The sequence below is a fragment of the Gouania willdenowi genome, chromosome 22 (genome assembly GCF_900634775.1).
Source record: "Gouania willdenowi chromosome 22, fGouWil2.1, whole genome shotgun sequence".
NCBI lineage: Eukaryota > Metazoa > Chordata > Actinopteri > Blenniiformes > Gobiesocidae > Gouania > Gouania willdenowi.
Window position 1 is genome coordinate 26,953,057 of NC_041065.1, and position 20,310 is coordinate 26,973,366.

At 38.4% G+C, this 20,310-nt stretch overlaps 1 protein-coding gene across 1 annotated transcript; it reads left to right on the plus strand.

Annotated features, from left to right (window-relative positions):
• Nucleotides 1–773: 773 nt before the first annotated feature.
• Nucleotides 774–18,285, plus strand: LOC114456324 (extracellular tyrosine-protein kinase PKDCC-like). Its single transcript, XM_028437993.1, has 7 exons — nt 774–1,481; nt 3,904–4,029; nt 8,300–8,571; nt 8,913–8,992; nt 10,106–10,213; nt 14,845–15,021; nt 17,382–18,285. Exons 1-7 carry the CDS (start codon nt 858–860, stop codon nt 17,486–17,488), a joined length of 1,494 nt encoding a protein of 497 aa, XP_028293794.1. The 5' UTR covers nt 774–857; the 3' UTR covers nt 17,489–18,285.
• Nucleotides 18,286–20,310: the final 2,025 nt, after the last annotated feature.

Sequence of the window (20,310 nt, forward strand, 5' to 3'; positions counted from 1 at the left end):
AACTTATAAGAATTGAGTGTAACAAACACATACAAATAGGCTTTTTTATTTATTCTTTAATTCATTTATTTACTCCTTTAATTAAAAATGCAAACCAACATAGACTCGTCATGTACATCAAACAATATCCCAGTCCAAATTAAACATGTTAATGACTGGAAATGTAAGGAGCAGTAAGAAGAATTACATTATTTTCTTTTAATTTCTGCCCCTTAACTTTCTGTAGCACTTTGAGAATTCTAAATGTAAAGTGCTTTATAAATTAAAGTTATGATTATAATTTTAATTATTAAAAATAAATTATTTGGTCAACATTATTTGCAACCGATGTGCACATTTTATCATCTGATTTAAAATTGAAAAAAAAAAAAAAATAATAGAAAATCAGTGAAAAAAAAGTTTGGACAAATATGAACATTCATTGGACACGTGTGATTATTAATGCAGTTGATTTAAAATGATTTAATTCAAATAGGATTTTGGTTTTTTAAAGGCGGTTCATTGGAAAAGCGTTAAAATAAAAAAATAAAAACTCTTTCAAAATAAGAGTCAAACTTTAATTAGGCTTTCATGTTTTTTTCCTTGTGGTATAGCTTCTAATAAATCTAATGGCCGTTGTTGTAAACTTTAACGCGCACACTACGTGCTCTCCTGCTGCTGCTTCTGTCCGCCTGGTGTAAAGTTACGAGCGGACGTGGACACGCCTCTAGATGGAGTTCCAGGGTCGGAGTCTCGAGGTCTTGATCATTTCTACCCACACCGGCTCGCGAGCACTTTCCCCCCGGAGAGAGCGCGCTCCTCTCGGCCGGCTGTGAGCGTCTGTCCCCGCAGCGCGGTGGGTCGGTCGGTGGGTCGACATGCCCGGGATGGGCCATGGTCGGGCCAAGTCTTTACGCGCGGCTGCGCTCCTGGCGTTCGTGGTGCTTTCTATACTCGTGTCACTTCTGATCAGCAGTCTGCAGCAGTTTGGAGCGAGGAAAACGCACTTTTCCACTGACGCTATTCCTGGTGATGTGGAGGACTCTGAGCCTCTCCGTGGGGCGTTGATTTCTCAGCTCCAGCAGAGGCGAAGGGAGATTATTCCACTACTTTTAACTCATAATCATAACGATAATGATGATGGTGAAAACAGGCAACCAGAGGAAGATCTCCAATCTTTGGATCCGATGTTGGATTACAGTCTGTGGGATGAGATCACACTTGGCTCCAGGAAAGCGCATCTGGATGAGATGGACTGTGAGTCCCTGGTGGACATGCGGGCGGTGGAGGTCCTGGGCTCTGGTTACACTAAAGTGGTGGTGAAAGTGAATCTGTCCGGAGGTCAGCCCGTGGCTTTGAAACTGGTCAACGAGCAAGGCATCGACATGGGCAAGTGTGTGGAGGATTTTAAAGACCCCAAAGGCTGCAGGGAACTGGTTTCATCCAAACTGCAGAAAGAAATAGTCCTGTTGCAAAGATTAAAGCATCCAAATGTCATCAAGGTGATTATAAACTCTCTCTCATTTAAAGCCCTTCGCAAAGTGTTGACATTCCCCCCAACAAACTTTATTAGTGCATTTATATAAATGAAAGACTATAGGTCACAGGTGTCAAACACAGGTCCGAGGGCCAAATCCGGCCCTTTAGAGCATCCAATTCGGCCCACAGGAGACAGTAAAAATAATAATAGTGTAAATGACCAAATAATTAATAATTAACTTGTAGATATCTCAAATTCAATAAAACTCAACAATATTTTTTATGTGCTGGAAGTTTTCCCATGCTTATACACCACATACATTTTTAATCACAAATTATGGAAGAAAATCTACATTAAAAAAAAAAAATAAATCTTGCAATTTCTCACAAATAATTCTACAAAATGACACCAAAAAAATTGGTTACAAAATCAATATTTTTTTTAAGTGAAGATCCTATAGGAACTGATATTTACATTTGCAAATTGTGGAAGAACTCAAAATTCAAGAACATCCTTCAAGATTTCTTTAAAAATGACACAAATTGGTCACAAAATCAATGGATTTAGAAGTGAAGATCCAGCAGGGACGACTTGTATCTGTCACTTATTGCTTGGATATGAGATTTACTTGCTTTACATGTCTTTTAGATCACATCCAGTTGTAGATGGACAAATTCATCAGTTTAATGAAACTCCACTATATTTTATATTATCTTGCATGGTTTTTTTTTTTTTTTGTTTATACCGCATGTCTGCAGTCATTTTTTATTTCAAATTGTGGAAAGAACTCTACATTTTTCCACAAATCTTGCAATTTTTCACAAACAATGGAAAAAGGTTCCTCTAAATGACACAAACATTGATGACAAAATCAATAATTTTTCAAGTGAATTGAACTGATGTTGAAAATTAGGGCACAATGATGTTAAAATTGTTCTTTTTTTTTTTTTTTACCTCCACCTATAATCTGCGGCCCACTTGGTTCGTATTTGGCCCCTGAACTAAAATAAATTTGACACCCCTGCTATAGGTGGACACCGGTTGACTGAGCTGCTGCTGCTGCTTGTCATTACCAAGATTTTCCATAATCCACGTACCAGGGCTCTGGTTTTTCCCTTTTGTCTTGCACAGTGACCAGGATGAAAGGCTTTTCTGGCTCTGCAGGGCTTTCTCCTAATTAAATGAAATTCACTGACCCTCCTCTGACCTTTGGGTCCAGTTGTGCAGGAGCAGACAATGTGCCTGTGTCCCCCTGCTCCTAATAACTCCAAACGCTTACAGATCAGTCGGAAACTTTTTTAGACACCACAAAGCATTTGTAGTTTGGTCACATGACTAATCATTTTTTTGGTTCTATTATAGGCCACACGGTCATGTTATGAGTCACAAGTTGGAGCTGCATTGTGAAGCTGTCAGAACATCATGTCCCCCCTGATTTTACCCCCGTCCTAGGGTTATTGGGTGATATGGACCAAATCTAATTTCTCGATATTTTTTCTCAAAATGGCGATAAAAGATATAAATTTTGATCATTTGAATTCAAATGAAGTCTGATCAGTAAGACAATTCAGGGTTTAATTTGCTGATGAAAAATGCCACACAGCCACATTTATCAACAAAAAGCTGCACCAAATGTGTCCCTTTTGGCTTTTTCTCCTATAAGGGACAGCACGTGTGAGTGAGTTCAATGGTCTGGGTTAGGACGCACTCTGTAATACATCTGTCTGTGCTTTTTAATGCTGTTCTGAGAAGTAGTGAAAGCAGCAACTGCTAAAACAAGTGTTTTACAACAAAAATAAGCTATTTTAAAAAAAACACCTTATATATTTATATATATACACAAAGGCGGGGCCACAAAAATTTTATTTTTGCTAATTTGAGGGCCACATTATCAACATTCATGTCATCGTTAAGAATAATGACCGATCTGAGCATTAATACAGGGAACAGCAATGAGTTTGTGTTGTCATTTTGTGGGTTTTTGGTTTGGTTTTTATTGTATAGTTTTCTCTCATTTTACACTTTCTGTTGTTGTCTTGTGTGTTTTTACGTTGCTTTGTGTGTTTTTGAAGACATTTCATGTATTTTCCTCTCATTTTGTTGTTGTTATGAGTCGATTTGTGTATTTTTTTTTGTCAGTTTTTGTGTATTCATTTTTCTGTGTCTTTGTTGTTTTTGGAGTCGGGGCCGCATGGGGCCCCCGGGCTGCCAGTTGCCCATGTCTGATATTGTAATTTTCGCCAAAATAGAAAACGCGATATATCTAGAATCTCGATATATCGCCCAGCCCTACCCCATCCTCAAAATTTTCCCACTTTTGTTTCCCACTTTTTATAAATTGTTTTCCTTAATTCTAATTTAAAAACAGACGGAAGCGAGACCATGTATTTTACGATGTAACTTTTCTTTCCTGAGACTAACCACAGTAATTTTCCACTTTACAGTTAAGAGGTCACTGTGCAGCAGGAGCTGGGGGCCAGAGAGGAGGAGGAGTCACAGTCATTCTGGAGCAGGGGAATCCTCTCCAGATGATCCAGCTGCTGCAGAGCCCCTGGGAGGACAGATTCAGGGTGAGTGTGTCAGCTGTCGATACGCAGGCTCTGTCGCATCATCTCCTTCGCCCAGTTTGCTCAGTGGGAGAGTTCCAGTCTCCCCTTTCCCATATTTCATTTTACACCGAACATGTGCGAGCTGTTGGTCTGGTTGGCAGGAGAGATGAAGGCTAACCGATGAGGGAGGATGACATTTGAAACTCCTGGAAGTCTGAAGTTTGTTCCTCAGAGTATTCTCTCGGAGCAGTGGAGGAATGGGGCTGATTCCTGGAGCTAATCCACTGCTGGCTGGGAATGTCATCTCAGCCCTAACACACACACATACACACACACACACACACACATACACACACAAGCCAAACCTCTGTGTGTGTGCGTGTGCAAGTTTTTAAAATGAAACAAAGAAGGGACCATAAATGTTTGAGCACACACTAAGTTTGAAAACTAAGAAAGTAACCTGACAATCTGCAGTTATCATCATCCTAGGGCTGGGCGATATGGACCAAAAACTCATACCTCTCAATATTTTTTCTCAAATCGGCGATATACGACATCAATCTAATTATTTTTATTCAAATAAAGTCTTACCAGGAACACAATTCATGGTTAAATTTGCTGATGCAAAAACGCCACACCGGCACATGTGTGAGTCACTTCTTTAGTGTGGATGTTTAGGATTAGGACACACTCAGAAATCCATCTAAATGTGATTTTTTTTTTTTTTTAATGCTGTTCTGAAAAGTAGTGAAAGGATTTTAATACAAAATAAGACTTATCACGTGAATTGTGATGTCATTGCGTGTGCAACGCGTTTCCCGTTCTGCACATGACTTTGGGGTTTCATTGAATGAGTTTCGGCTGAGTTATTCAAAAATTCCCAGTTTTAAAATGTATAAAAATTTAGCACCCCCTGTAGGCCTGGCAATGTGGTAAAAACTCCCCGTTTTTAGGAACAACAGGTCTCCAACTTGTCTAGAACATAAATCCTAAAGGTCGTGTGGACATTTTGAACCTTCTAGGAGGAGTTTGCTTTTAAAGATGGTATGGTTTGAGAAAAAGTGCTAAATTTGGCTCGCTAAATTCAAAATTGCAGACTTCCTGTTGAATTTAGCTTATAGGTTCAAATTACATTTTTGCTAGTCATGGTCCACTGTATGTACCTACCAAATGTCATCTAGTTAGTTCAAACCAGTGAAAAGTTACAAACTCTAGGGGGCTCTAATGAGTCCTGAAATTGCATCAAAAAACTGCACATTACATTTTTCACCAAACTACTGTCCTGCCAAATTTCATGAAATTTCTCCCCTGGGAAGGGGAGAGTTGAGGAATAAGTGACAGTTAAGGAATAAGAAAAATCCTAACGGAACAATAAGGCCTCGCACCACTTCTGGTGCTCGAGCCCTAATAAGCTGTAAAAAATACATATATCGATATAGGCAATATTGTAATTTTCTATATCGCCGAAATAGAAAACTTAATATATCTTGAATCTTGATTTATCACCCAGCCTTACATCATCATCAGTATTACCATCATCATTAGCTTCATTCTATTGCATCATCCAAACAGTAGATGAAAATAAACCCCTGGAGCTGAGCTCACGAGCATCTGTGCAGGATCCTCCACTAATCCACTGGTGTTTGGTTTCACCCAGCCCTGTTTTCACTGTGCTGCGATTGCACCAAGTGACGTCCACAAGACGTGGAGCATTACCTAACATCGTAGCTATGTTTGCTCTGTGACAGAGGCATTTCATGCTCTGTCAGCACGTGGCTAATTCCTTTATTTTACTCAAGGTACCCCCTGCTTATTTGCTCTTTCTGTTTTATTATAGATTTAAAGAGCACTATAAAAACAGTCTGAGGAAATGGTTGGCAAATGTGGTCGGTTGCATGTCCTAAAGGGAAGGCTTAGGCCAGACATGGGCAATTGGTGGCTCAAGGACCATATGCGGCCCCTCTGATGAATTTTGTGTACCCCCCCAAATTAAACACAAAAAAATGACTCCTAAAAGTACAAAAGTAGAACAAAAATACACAAAATGTCAATAAAAAATTTCCAAACGATTCCAAATACATAAAAAATTACAACAAAATACACAAAGTGATGACACAAATACACATAAACAACAGAAAATACACAAAATGACAACAAAAGTAGACAAAAATTCTCCAAAAACACAAAACGATAACATAAAAATACACAAAAATAGCAAACAAACACACAAAATGATTCCTTAAAATACGAACGTAGAACAAAAATACGCAAAATGTCAATAAAAAATTTACAAAACAATTCCAAATACATACAAAATTACAATAAAATACACAAAATATCGACACAAATACGCATAAACAACAGAAAATACACAAAATGACAACTAAAGTAGACAAAAATTCTCCAAAAACACAAAACGACAACAGGAAAATACACAAAAAATAGCAAACAAACACACAAAGTGACTCGTAACCCGTGTGGAAACAGTAAAAACAAACAGAATGATTCCAAAAACACCCAAAATGACAATAAAAATACACGAAATGAATTTCAAAAACGTATATAAAACAACTGAACCATACACAACAACAAAAACACACAAAAAATCTAGCTAAGTTTACCGTGCAAGGAGCAAACTAACCATGACCTTTGTTTGAAATGTATGTAACAGAGAAAATAATTTTTTCCCCCTCGATAATAGCATATAATAAATAGAAAAGTGTGCTGTAAGTGCTAATTTAGATGTAAAAGCTTTGAAATCATTGAACACGAAATTAACCCATGATGGAAGTATTAATTTAAGTTATTGGTGTAATTACCAAATTCAAGTATATCCAACTGCAGCCGCAGGTACAGTAAAAGTGACGCCCCTTACAAACCACGCCCATGCAAACAATTTTTCAATGTGCTGAGCCGTTTAATTTTTAGTATCCGTTGTATCGTATCATATCACCTTTGACTTGATCTGATGTGTTTGTGACACGATGCGACGCAGCGGTTGGACAAAACAAATGATTATCACCTTAAATGCGCTATTCCTGTAGTTAGTAGAGTTGAGGAGGAGGAGAAAGTGACTTAGCAGCTCCGGTGAGAGAAGCAGCTGCTGCTGCTGTAATAAACACACAGTCTGAAGCGCTGAGATGGACTCACAATAACAATAGCCGCTTAAATATTTGTGTTTTACTGTGATGTACAGTTTTTTTTGGCTGAAAACAATAACAACAGTGTGGATAGCAAAAAGAAAATTGCTTTGGTGATCACTGTCAGCGTCTACGGACACGCCCACTCATGAATGTGCATAAGTAGGCTCTAAAACTGCTCAGAAAGTCACTTTTCAGTGGGTTAAAATGCTGGAAAACAGGCGAGTTTGGGAAAATAAACCTCAAATACTATGTTGTTGGGGTTCTTAGAACAAAAGGAGATGGGTGAAATAGAGCATGATATAGGACCTTTAAAGAGTACTCAAAGTAAAAGTTACTAGTTACTTTCACCCCCAATTTTATTTTTGTTATAATAAATCTTGCCACGGTTCCCTTGCATACAGTAAACATCTCATTTATAAACTTAAAAAGGAAGAGATTAAGTCTTACACAATTGCAACTTTATTTATTTTCCACAAAGGCGTGTTTATAAAATAAAAGGTTTGTTAAAATGTACAAAATAAAATAAATAAATAAACAACACCAATGAATTACAAAATTTAATAAAACAATCTCAGACTAAAATAACCAACTTCCAGCATTTTGGTGCAGTGCATTATGTTTAATCTGGTTAGTCAGCTATGATGTGATGCATTTGATTGTTGTCTGGTTATTTCATTTTTTTGTAGTTTCACAATGTCCGTTGATCATTTTAAAACAAACAACAACAAAAAACTATTTACTCAGTAATGGATGGGTGTAGAAATGTAACACATCACTTCTTTTAAAACATACTTAAGTCCAAGTAAACTTACTGATTTAGGAATATACTCAAAGTACAGCTATCCATAAAAGCAACTCAATTACAGTAACGTGAGTACTTGTAATCCATTACTTTCACCTCTGAAAATAAGCTGTGAAATAGAAATATATCATGAGAGGCGATATTGTAGTTTTCCATATCGCTAAAATAGAAATCTGGATATATCTTGAATCTCGATATATTGCCCAGGCCTATATTAAATCACAAAAGTCCCATCTCTAGTTTTGCTCTATAAACTATTAATTTTCTTGTATTTGTAGTTGCATAAGCTTGTGTGTTTGTAAATGACTTCCACTGTTGAAGCTCATTCTTCGTCGTGTTTCTCCAGGTGTGTTTGGACCTAGTCAGGCTCTTGCACTTCCTCTCCCGCTCTCCTCTGGGCTCCGTGGCCCTTCTGGACTTCCAGCCTCGGCAGTTCGTCACCGTGTCCGGGGCCCTGAAGCTCACGGACCTGGATGACGCCAGTGCAGCGGAGACGCCGTGTCGAACAGACGCAGACTGTGTTCTTCAGTTTCCACACAGAAATTTCACTGTGCCCTGCTCGGCTCGGGGCGTGTGCGAGGGTCTGAATGAGAAGAGGAATATTTACAATGCCTACAGGTAAAAAGGAATAAAAGTGACAGTTTAATAGTGTGATAGACGTGTGATGGATGAATAGAGGAGCCTCTAACGGGGGATATCTGTCTAACTATAGACCACGGTGACAAGTAGAGTGATGACGGTAAAGTCATCCAGCTGGAAATTTACTGATTGCAAGGCCACGTGTGATGATTACTTTGTTAGTTCTACAGGAAAAACAAGTATTATCCTTTGAACAGAAGTTAAAATCTTTGACAGCTTTATAGCGCTCGTTAGCTTTAGCGCTGGAGTGAAAGACGTGATGTTTTGTGGGAACTATATAAAGTCTGTCTGAAAGAGTTCTTCTCTCTGCCTGGCCTCAGGTATTTCTTCACCTACCTGCTGCCTCACCAGGCCCCCCCTGGCCTTACACACCTGGTAGATCACATCATGAACTCCACAGGTGAGGACGGGCACGTCTGCACTCATTAAACAACAGAATATGAGATTTCCATCAAGTTGGCCACGTAATGATACGTCTACAAGGGTGTGTTCGCCTCAATGAATCTTCGAGCGGTTTAAATCGTTAATGGACATTATTTATATAGCGCTTTATAACTACCGAGGTAGTCCCAAAGTGCTTCACAATATCAGCTCAATTAACCATTGACATTCACACACCAATGGGACAGAGCTGCCATGCAAGGTGCTAATCAACCATTGGGACTTGGAGCGTTTCAAATCAAAGTCTAGAGCGATTCAGGTGGGCTGTGAACACAAACGCTCTCAACTAGGACCAAACAAAGGAAGTGTCGAAGATGACGTGGAGCGCATGGCATTTTGGGTTCACAGTGTACCTCAAAACAACAGACACTTCTGCACACCCTTACGTGCTCGCTTTGACCAATAGATACAACCCTCTTCTTCTCATTTCTGTTTGTCTGCCCAGAGAAGTCTCTACTCCAGTAATGGCGCCCTTCAAGCCGCTAGCTCATGGAACAGCATCAGAGGCTGTTTGGAGCGGATCTAAAAGCACAATGTGAACACAAACCAAGCTAAATCAAAGTGCTAAAATTGTTAGCTGTTTTTTGCCGATTTGGCCCAAATCTGGGAGTAAACCAGTGTGAAAGCACCCGAAGTGCTTGAACGATACGTTTCATGACACGTAAAATAGTCACAATAAGAGCAAACGTCCACCAAGCGTCAAATCTTCTCTTTGCCAGATACTGGAAGTTATCTGGATCAGTTATCCTAATCCTGGTACCATGATTATTCACACTTTAAAAGCTCAGAATAAATGTGTTTATTGATTTGGAGCTCCTCCAAAATGTTATGGTTACCCTAAGGTCTATGTTTGGTTAAATATTTGTCATTATCTACTCAGTAGTTTTGATCTAATCCTGCTAAAAATCAAACAAACAAATAAATAAGCTCTGTTGAAAATATGACCTCATGGCAGAGGTAATCCTTGGATTAGAGAACATAGTGACACACTCTAAAGCATCCATTGTGGTTGAGTTCATGCATGACTCTTTGAAACAGTTCTGAACAGATTGAATGCATTGTGTGTGTCCAGGAGACCTGAAAGCTGACATCAATCAAACCTTGGAGGTCTTTGAACGTATCCTCCTCCTCTACAAATCTGGGCTCCACCTGGACAACCTGCCTGCATCGCTAACAGAAGGTGGGAGCTCACGGAATGAAAGCCGCTCTTTATGAAGTTCACTCCACTCTTTGCTCGGCTAGGAATCGGAATCTTGAATCTTTCCTGGTCCATTTTGAGAGAAAGGCAGACAGTCTGCACCTCTGTTTTCATTTAGTTTCTTGGGGAGAAATAATCGAGCGGGGGGGGGGCCATGTGTCTCTGTTTTGACAGGTTTATTAGGCAGCTGGAATGAGGGGACAAGACCAACAGAGTGGAATTAATCTGGCATGTCTGATTTAGAGAGCAGAGCTGCAGCTTGTTTTGAAAAGCAGCTCACATTGTTTTCACTGTTTGTTTTTTTTTTGTTTTTGCTTCATCAAACTGTTTGATTCTTTCTATGGCTCAACATTACTTTACAATTGTTCTGTCTCATCCAGATGACTGTTTCCCTCCAATTTTGGTAAACTTGTCCTAAAAAGTCGTGTTCTTTTCCTCTGTCTGCGCCGCAACCCGCTCACCCTCCTGCTGCTCCCCTCGACCGTATGAAATATTAATAACAGAAAGACTGGCGTCGTTCCTGTGGCTAGGGTTTTTTTTTTTTTTCGTTCCCCAGATGCCGGACTGTTTATATAGCAGCGCTTTGTGAATTTAATCACTGATTCAAGGCAGACAGAGGCCCGAGTGCTGAAGCTGACACGGGAGGGAATGTTTTAGCTTAACAAGGAGGTGCCAGGAGTTAACTGTGCTCCTGCTGCTGCTAATGCTGCTGCTGAGTGTGTATATGATAAGACAAAGAACTGTGTGTGTGTGTGTGTGTAGCTGTAAGTTAACATGACCCCATAAATCTTTAGTTAGTTTGGTTTCCTGTGACATACAAAAGCTACGACTTTTTTTTGTTCTTAATAAATTAGCATCTAGCAACAGTACAATTGGTTTTTAGAAAATTGGTTTTAATACTTATCCCACAAAATGTGGGATAAGTATTAAAAACCCACGGCTTGAGAAAAAGGAGAATCAATAGTTCTGTGATTGGCCGAAAAGTTAAAAACATGCACCACAGTACTTAACGAGACTCCCTCCATGCATTGCACACACTGCTCTTTGTGTGCGTGTGCGCGCGTGTGTGTGTGTGTGTGTGTGTGTGTGTGTGTGAGAGAGAACAGGGAGGGGAAGCCATTCGTTTGGTCCCAAGTCTTAATTTGAAATTGCTGACAGATGGAGATCGGTAATGCACATGTAACGTTTGCACAGCTGGGGACATACAAAAAAAAAAAAAGTAGTTTTAAAACTGGTGGTTCGCAGGCTACGTACAGCCCTCAATTGATTTTTGTGTGGGCCCCCAAACTAAATACACAAAATGACTCAAAAAACACAGAAAAGGTCAACAGAAAGACACAAAATGAGAGAAAAACACACCAAGTAACACTGAAAATACACAAAACGACTAAAATAAATAATTAAATTGACTCCAAAAACACAAATGGACAAACAAAATAGAAAAAATCCTTCTTTGTTCTCACCTGTGCTAATATAATAATCATTTTTCTAAATGCTGACATGAATTTTGAAAATGTGGTCCTTGGATCTGACTGTTACATACAGTATATTTATTGGCTCTGATGTATTTAAAGTTGCCATTTTCTGCTCTGGGGATGGAGGAGAAGCCTCAACATAAAAAAAAAAGTAGTTTTAAACTGGTGGTCCTCCAAACTAAATACAGAAAATGAGAGAAAAACACACCAAACAAGAATGAAAAACACAAATTGACAATGAAAATCCTTCTTTGTTCTCACCTGTGTTAATGCTTGGTCATTATTATAAATCACATGTGTCATTGTGTTTTTAGAGCGTCCAAAACGGCCCACAGGAGAAAGTGAAAATGACAGAGAAAACATGAATTATTGTGTAAATTAGCAAATAATCCAGTTGTAGATGGACAAATTCAGCAATTTAATGAAACTCCACTATATTTTATGCGGCTTGCATGTTTCCTTTGTTTATACCACATGACTGCAGTCATTTTTCATTTCAAAATGCGGAAAGAACGCTCGCACAACGCTCCCACAAATCTTGCAATTTCTCACAAACAATGACACAAAATTCCTGAGTTGAACTGATATTATAAACTAGGTCACAATGATGTTAAAATTGTTCTTTTTTTCCCCTTGGTCTGTATTTTGGCCCTTGAACTAAAATGAGTTTGACACCCTTGTTCTAAATGCTGACATGAATTTTGATAAATGTGGTCCTTGGATCTGACGATCACTTTTTTTATTTATTTTTTGGCTCCTCTGTAATTAAAGCTTCTGCTCGAGAAGCGTCAGTTCATCTTGTAAAAAAAAAGACTTTTTGCTTTTATCTGTTTTTCCCAGAAATTGAAGGTCACTGAAAAAGGATAAGCAAATGAATGATTATTGGATCAAAAGGATCTGTTGTTATTTAATATTTTTATACCAGTAGATTAGCTGAGCTACTGTATATGTGGCCTCGAATGAGAACTAATTTGGAAACTTTGAGATGGAGAAAGACTAAACATGAATTATTGTGTAAATTACCAAATGATCCAGTTGTAGATGGACAAATTCAGCAATTTAATGAAACTCCGTTATATCTTTAGCGGCTTGCATGTTTCCTTTGATTATGCCACATGACTGCAGTCATTTTTAAATTTTAAATTGTGGAAAGAACTGTCAATTTTTCCACAAATCTTGCAATTTCTCACCAACAATGGCACAAAATTCCTCTAAGTTACAGAAAAATTGGTGACAAAATCAATATTTTTTTAAAGTGAATTGAACTATGTTAAAATCGTTGATGATGTGGTCCTTGGATCTGACAATCACATTTTGTATTTTTTTATTTTTTGCTCCACTGTAATTAAAGTTGCTTTTTTTTTTTTTTTTTTGCTGTAAAAGCTTCAATTCATCACGTATTTTTTTTTTTTTTTTCAAAAATGATGCAAAAACCTCCATTGATTAAAAAAAAAAAAAGTTTTGCATTACGTAACTAATCTAGTCTATTATTATGTATGTGGCAACTAATGAGAACTAATTTGGAAACTTTGAGTTGTGTGTGTGTGCGTGTGTGCGTGCGTGCGTGCGTGCGTGTGTGTCAGAGATCCTGCGTCTGTCTCTACTCAGCAGCTGAGCCCTGCCACTCTGCAGCTCTACAGGCCTCATTCTTCCTCTCCCACGAGAAGGATCTTCTAAACACTCCTTCTCCTTGTTCCCTGCCAGAAGGCAGATCTTTGTGTCTTATTTCCTCACACACACACACACACACACATACACGCGCGCACACACTGCCTTCTGCCTTTTTAGAAAAGGTTAACAGTTGGTAACAGTGTGCCTCCTGTGTCTGTCCGGTCTCTCTCTGATGGGGGCTTTTGTCCAGCTCTGGTGTGTGTCAGCGTACAGGCCTATGCGTGCACGCCTCTCCCTCGTGGCTCCTGCTAATGTGTAGCAGATGATTTAAAGCCGGATCCAGCAGACGTCTGACGGAAAGAATTATAATGATAAATGTAACGCAAACGTTTAAGAAAAAAAAAAAAAAAAAAAAAAAACAAGGACGGCGGGGGAAACTTAACTGAAACGTTTGTTCAAAATCATCCAACTGGTTTTTTGAAATGATTATAGACTTGAAGAAACACGTAGTTGTAACTTTTGAAATACAGAGGAAGTAATTATTCAGGTAATTATTAAGGCTAGCAGCAGCATTGAGCTTCTAAAGCTTGGTTGATTTGATTTCGCCATTCAAAACACAATAAAGACAGAGGTTGAAATAGAAAAAACAGCTTTATAATCAACAAGGTTTCATTTATTCAAATTGACTTTGATCTCCTGACATGTTACGACCGTCAGGAGATCAAAGTACATTTCAAAGTCCATTTCCTGGAAAAAAAGTTCACCTTAAAGTTCGTGTGAAGCCGAAATACATTTGTGTTATAAGTTTGTCACACGACAGAAACGTGTCATTGGCCACTGAGCCAAATTTGAAAGATGGAAAAAAATATAGAATAATATAAAATTAGGTCTCAAAATCATGGAAAACAAGAACTTCTCTCTGCTCTGAAACGCTGGGGGCGTGGTGTCGAGGTGTCAGCAAAAAAAGTCTTCTCCGCCCGAGTCCGAACATGTGCATCCCTCCAGTGTAGAGCCAGAACTACGCCCGCTAGAGGTATTTAATGTATTTAAAAGAAAACATATTATTATAAAAAAAAGAATTATAACTTGACAAATAATAATTAATTTATAGTGGAGGAATGTATTCCAGTCTGTTCCTTAAAACGATATTAAAAATTTGATTTGTGCTATAATAATTTAAAACCATGACTCAAATGCTTTATAAATGAAGATTTTTGTTTTCATCAGGAAAAAAGGCTGTACATTTACCTGTACTTTGTTTTCATGTAAAAATCCTAATAGGAGATCAACCATCTTGACATTGTCTTAAGGTTTAGATTAGAACTTATAATTGTAACTCTATGAGTCGTTTTTTAAATCCTGTGATACAATTTACATTTTTTACCATCTATCCTGCCTCTGTACTTTCGATTTGCTCCTTTTCCTTCCCAGGGATTATCAAACGTTGATCTCACCCTCATTGAGATCTCTAAAGTGTGTCAGCGTGGCTTTGTGTGTTGAAGTGGCTCCTCTTCCCTCTGTGGTTAGATTACACAGTGATGCGGGGAATGGGGACCTCTGGGAGCGTGGAGTACCGCTGCTGGCCATCCTACAGTCAACAGGGCTGCGTTCTGTCGGTCCACAGCGCCACGGAGGCGGCGCACATCTGTAACTCCCATTCCCAGTGCAACAGCTTCTCTCTGACTGGACAGAAGACATGGACTGGTTAGTCAAGCCTCGAGACAAATATTACAATACATACTGTTTGAGTAGAGTGAGATTACTCTGTAGTTGTAGGTTTTGCTTTGCTTGAATCAATCAATCGTTTATTAACAGATTTGGTAACATTTTACTTGAAATATTATACAGTACATAAGGCTGACATTACGCTGTCATTAGCAAGAATAAGGCGTCATGGAGGCTGTCATTAAGTGTTGTTCGCTAAGACACTTTTTGCTAAATTGTGACACCTTTGGAGCTATGTTGCCATTTTTTGGGTTAGGAGGAGGGAACTAGTGGGGTTAAGGTTAGGGGTTATGGTTATGGTTAAGGTTCGGGGTTATGTTAAGGTTAGGGGTTATGGTTAAGGTTAGGGTTTATGGTTAAGTTTATGGTTTATGGTTAAGGTTAGGGGTTATGGTTAAGGTTAGGGTTTATGGTTAAGGTTAGGGGTTATTGTTAAGGTTAGGGGTTATGGTTAAGGTTAGGGGTTATGGTTATGGTTAAGGTTAGGGGTTGTGGTTAAGGTTAGGGGTTGTGGTGAAGGTTATGGTTAAGGTTAGGGGTATGGTTAAGGTTAGGGGTATGGTTTAATGGTTGAGTAGGTTATGGTTATGGTTAATGGTTAGGGTTATGGGTTGAATGGTTAAGGTTATGGTTTAAGGTAGGGGTTATGGTTAAGGTTATGGTTAAGGTTATGGTTAAGGTTAGGGGTTAGGGTTATGGTTAGGGGTTAGGGGTTAGAGGTTATGGTTAAGGTTAGGGGTTATGGTTAAGGTTAGGGGTTATGGTTAAGATTAGGGGTTATGGTTAAGGTTAGGGGTTGGGGGTAACAAAGGGTTCATTAGGGCAGTGGTTCTCAAATGGGTGTTTCACTACAGGGGTACTTGAGAGAGATACATTTTTATGATGTTTATTTCTTAGTTAAAAATATATTCATAATAATGATGATGGAAATGATCTTGATTAGAATTTGAACCAAGAATGCAAGAGTCAACCTTGGTGACACACCAGGCGGGAGATGACCAGAAATGACCAGAAATCCATTCAGCACTGTTTCATTCCACTTAAATACAAAATATGATTCGTAAAAATGTGTGTTATGATTCATTTATTTCATCATTGTGGCCTATTGTTGTTGTTTAAAGCAATACAAATTACATACAATTATTGATTGATCAGTTATTTATCATTTAGGGGTCTAGGGTGCATGCATTTTTTATTCATTATTATTTATTTGTTTCATCTGGTGAATATAAGTATTAGGAGAGAAGACTGACTTTTTTATTTGTTCATATTTCCTAAATTTTTGCACTTGGTTTCAAACGGTCTTAATAGATAAACTTACCTAAACTTGTTTTCTTTGTTAGATTGAGTTGAAATCAGATGTTTTATAACTCTTTGTCCTTGTCCTGACGAAAAGGCCTGGAAAAAGTCATCTGAGCAGTTTGAACTATTTTATTTAGGATACATTTGGTATATGGATAATTAATATAAGGACGTTTAGTCACCAGGTAACCCGCATGGACCATGCTAGGTGTCCTCAGGAGCACTACCAATGAGCAACATCTCAAATCTGATTTACTTTGCAGGATTCTAACTCACAAAGATAAATACATATGAGAGATGTACTATCAGCAGTAAACACTGCTGATGAAGTTTTAGAATTAAATTAACCAACTTTAAATGTTTATTTGCACTGAAATATTGTGACCAATGTTTTTAAGTGTTTGGTCAGTGGTATGTTATAAATAATATGATATATAAGTTATATTCTTGAAAAAGCTCAGTAGATTTTCTATAAAATGTAATAAAAATGAAACAATGGAAAAAAATTAGGAGAAATAAAGCATTTCATGTTGAAATCCCAACATTTCCTACCTTTTTAAATGATTGTTAGCCTTCCTTATGATCTTCCCCTCTAATTGAAGTGAAAATGCAGTATTTAAGCTTTTCTAACTCGTAGCCCTTTGGATTTTACAGTACCTATGAAGTACAGTAGCTCACAGTTTCAGAAAGGTTGGTGACCCCTGGTAAAAGGATATATAATTATAGTATGTCAAATGTAATGAATAATGTTTCACATGAACATTACGTAGAGTTGAAACAGGATGCACAGTGGGTGTTTAACCTTATTTAGAGCGTGCAGGTATTGCTAGAAGAACGATGGCTGTGTTGTGACTGCGACAGCTAAGCAAACTCATGCTCAGCCGCTCGTTCTTTTAATCTGTCCGTGAATCTTTTGTAGTTGATTTACTGTATGCACAGTTTGTCAGGCCTCTCGAGTCAGGACTTGTAGCTTTTATTTGAGGTTGCTGACGTGTTTGCTGTGTGCTGCTTTCCTTTCTTTTTGTTGTGCGCTGCAGGTCGCCTCCTGGCCTCTTTCCGGAGCGGCTTCAGTCACCTGGTGCCAGATGGCGTGTCAGAGGTGTACGTGAAGAAAATCAACGTACCTGGGAATTCTATGGTGTGACCTTTTACAGCAAGCTCTTGGAATCGAGTGGGCCCGGTAGAAAAAGCACAACCCAACCCAGTTATTTGGGGAAGAAAAGTGGAGGTTGGGCCTTAAAAGGACCAGAATCCTCCTCAACAGCGTTAAGGAGGAGGTGACCCAAGTGAGCAAGTGAATGTGATGTATTTATAGGGCTTCTGCATCTGCACAGTAACTGTTTGATGTGTCTGCCAGTGCACTACTACCTCTGCCAGCTACTATTTAGAGGGATTTCCCTTCAGGTACAATTACGGAGGGAGAGCCTCTTTTTTTTTTGTTTTTTTTTCCCTCTCTGCCTTGTCTTTTATTCGCCATGTGTTGGCTCTCGCTGCGAGGCCGGGGTCCCCATCCTCGGTTTGTGAAACCAAAAAGATGTCAAAGGAACAAGCTCAGCTTTGGAAGCCAAAGGACGACGAGAAGAAAAAAGAAAGAAAACAAGCTCTTGTACAAATACTCTTTGATGCTAACGCGGCGAGGTTGTAGCTGCTTTCTTTGTACGCTTTACCCGGCTTAACTGTGCCGTTGGATGTTCACAACCGTTCCAGGGTGACCAGTTTTCACACAGTTTTGTGAAATTACTTATAATTGTTTTTTTTGTTTTGTTTTTAAATTGCATTTAAATGAAATGTTTTTCTTTTTTGTTTTTTTTTTATTACATGCACCTTGTGGGTGAAATGTTTATTTTCAATGAAAAATTGTTCACTTTAATGTTTTTTGTACTTCACACGTGTACAGTTTTAAACTTTATACTTAAATAAATGTGTTATTTCCACTTTTTACACCTGTCCTCATTTGCATTTTTACTGTATTAGGAGTAACTAAAAGTAACTGCCTGTTTATTTCTCATTAGCACCTTGTGTGTGTGTGTGTGTGTGTGTTATCATGGGGGAAGGGACGTGTGTGTGTGTGTGTGTGTCCTGACCTGTTTGACTGTGTAGTTTAAAGACCTTTATCAGCTCGTGATGCCCCCACATCTGCAATGTGTGGTCGTTTGAAAGGCTGCGCTGCTGAAGCCCATGGGGAGCTCCACAGAGTTTGCACAATAACCCGAGGAATGCATTCAAATGCTCCGTCATGCTGGGCTCATTATGAGCTTTAATTAATACATGTAAATTAACCCCCGCCCCACCATCCCCTCTACAGTGCGGAGGGGGGGGGGTGCATTACTGTAAGACAAAGACAAGACATGAGGACAATCGGGAGCTGAGCCTGCTGTTTGCACGCAAATAAGCTGCCATCTGTGGCTGCCAGGAGGAAGCTGATGTGACTGAGATAAGGCCAGGTCCTGCACTGGAAGAGTCAACATCAGAGTTTATTGAAAAAGGAAAAACTACCAAAAAAAAACTTTAATTAGTGATACCTATTTCAGTAGAGATGTTTGATGTGATATGCAACACACCAAAACCCAGAGGTGAAAGTAAGCTTTTCTGGGTATTTGTACTTTTTTTTGAGTATGTTTTATTTAACTTGTACTTAAGTACGTTTTAAAATAAGTTAAGTAATTTGTTACATTCCTACACCCAACCGCTACTGGGTGAATTATTAGTTTTTGTTTTAAAATGATCAACGAACATTGCGAAACTACAAAAAAATTAAATGTCCAGAAAACAATCATATGTATCACATAGATAGATAGAAATAGCTTTATTGATTCCACAATGGGGAAATGTACTGTTCATGGCAGCTCACATCAGATAAAGAGCAGTTAAAAAAAGACAAGAGACGGCAACACACAGAAAAACCCAAAAGACACCCGAAAAATAGTGCAATGAAGATAAATAAGCACTATAATAACAGAAGCTATATATAAATAGAAAAATATATATAAAAATTATAAAGGATACAGATATATACATGTTTACGTCATAGCCGACCAACCCGATGAAACGTAACCTAAAACAGCATTGAATGCCAGTAGTTTTCTCAGTTTTAGAGTTCATAAATGTAGCTGTACTTAGAGAGCCTGAGAATTTTTTTTTTTTGATTTTGAATTGAATTAATTGATGTTATTTTTCTTTAAAAATAATAATTTTTGATAAACCCTTTCTTTTATACAGATGCTTTTGTGGAAAATAGTTCCAATTGTGCAAGATCTCGTCTTTTCCGTTTTTAGTTTATACATGAGATGTTTACTGTATGCAAAAGAACCGTGGCAAGATTTATTACCAGTAAATAGTAACACTTTGAGTACTGTTTAATTCAGCTACTTTTTACTTGTACTTTAGTATTTTATGTAGGACTTAGTTGTACTTGTACTTGAGTACAATTTAAATAAAGTAACAATACGTCTTCTTTGAGTAGGATATATCAGTACTCTTTACACCTCTGCTACAACTAATATATACAGTACACAGACCTAATTTTAGGTCTCTGTAGAATTATTACATTAACCTGACTTTTATTCTGCATAAATTCCATTAAAAATTATTCTACTTGAGTATAGGAAAAATGGCCATGTAATTATTTTGCAAATGTTTTTTGGCCGGGCTACCGGACTCCAAACACCACTCACTTTGTTCTTGTTGTTCTTGTCGTTGTGTACACGAGTTCAAATCGCTACTTCTCTGTTATTCGTGAATGGATCGAGCTGAAATTTGGTAGATATAATCTAAGGATGTGTACGCATCTACGCTTGGAGCCCAATTTTTTATATGGGGCCCCAAAAGAAAAAAAAAGTCAATTATATATATATATTATGACGATTGGTGGTACCGAATCATTGGCACATACCAATATATAAATGGGGACCATTACCCGTACGTGTCACAGGGATGCCAGGGGGACCCGGGGGTGCAATTTTTCAA

Bases quoted from the DNA above. Each gene is read 5' to 3' on its own strand.
- LOC114456324 (XM_028437993.1), top strand. From the start codon at position 858: ATGCCCGGGATGGGCCATGGTCGGGCCAAGTCTTTACGCGCGGCTGCG. The intron at 1,482-3,903 runs GTGATTATAAAC...TCCACTTTACAG, and splicing joins AGCATCCAAATGTCATCAAG to TTAAGAGGTCACTGTGCAGC. The intron at 10,214-14,844 runs GTGGGAGCTCAC...CTCTGTGGTTAG, and splicing joins GCCTGCATCGCTAACAGAAG to ATTACACAGTGATGCGGGGA.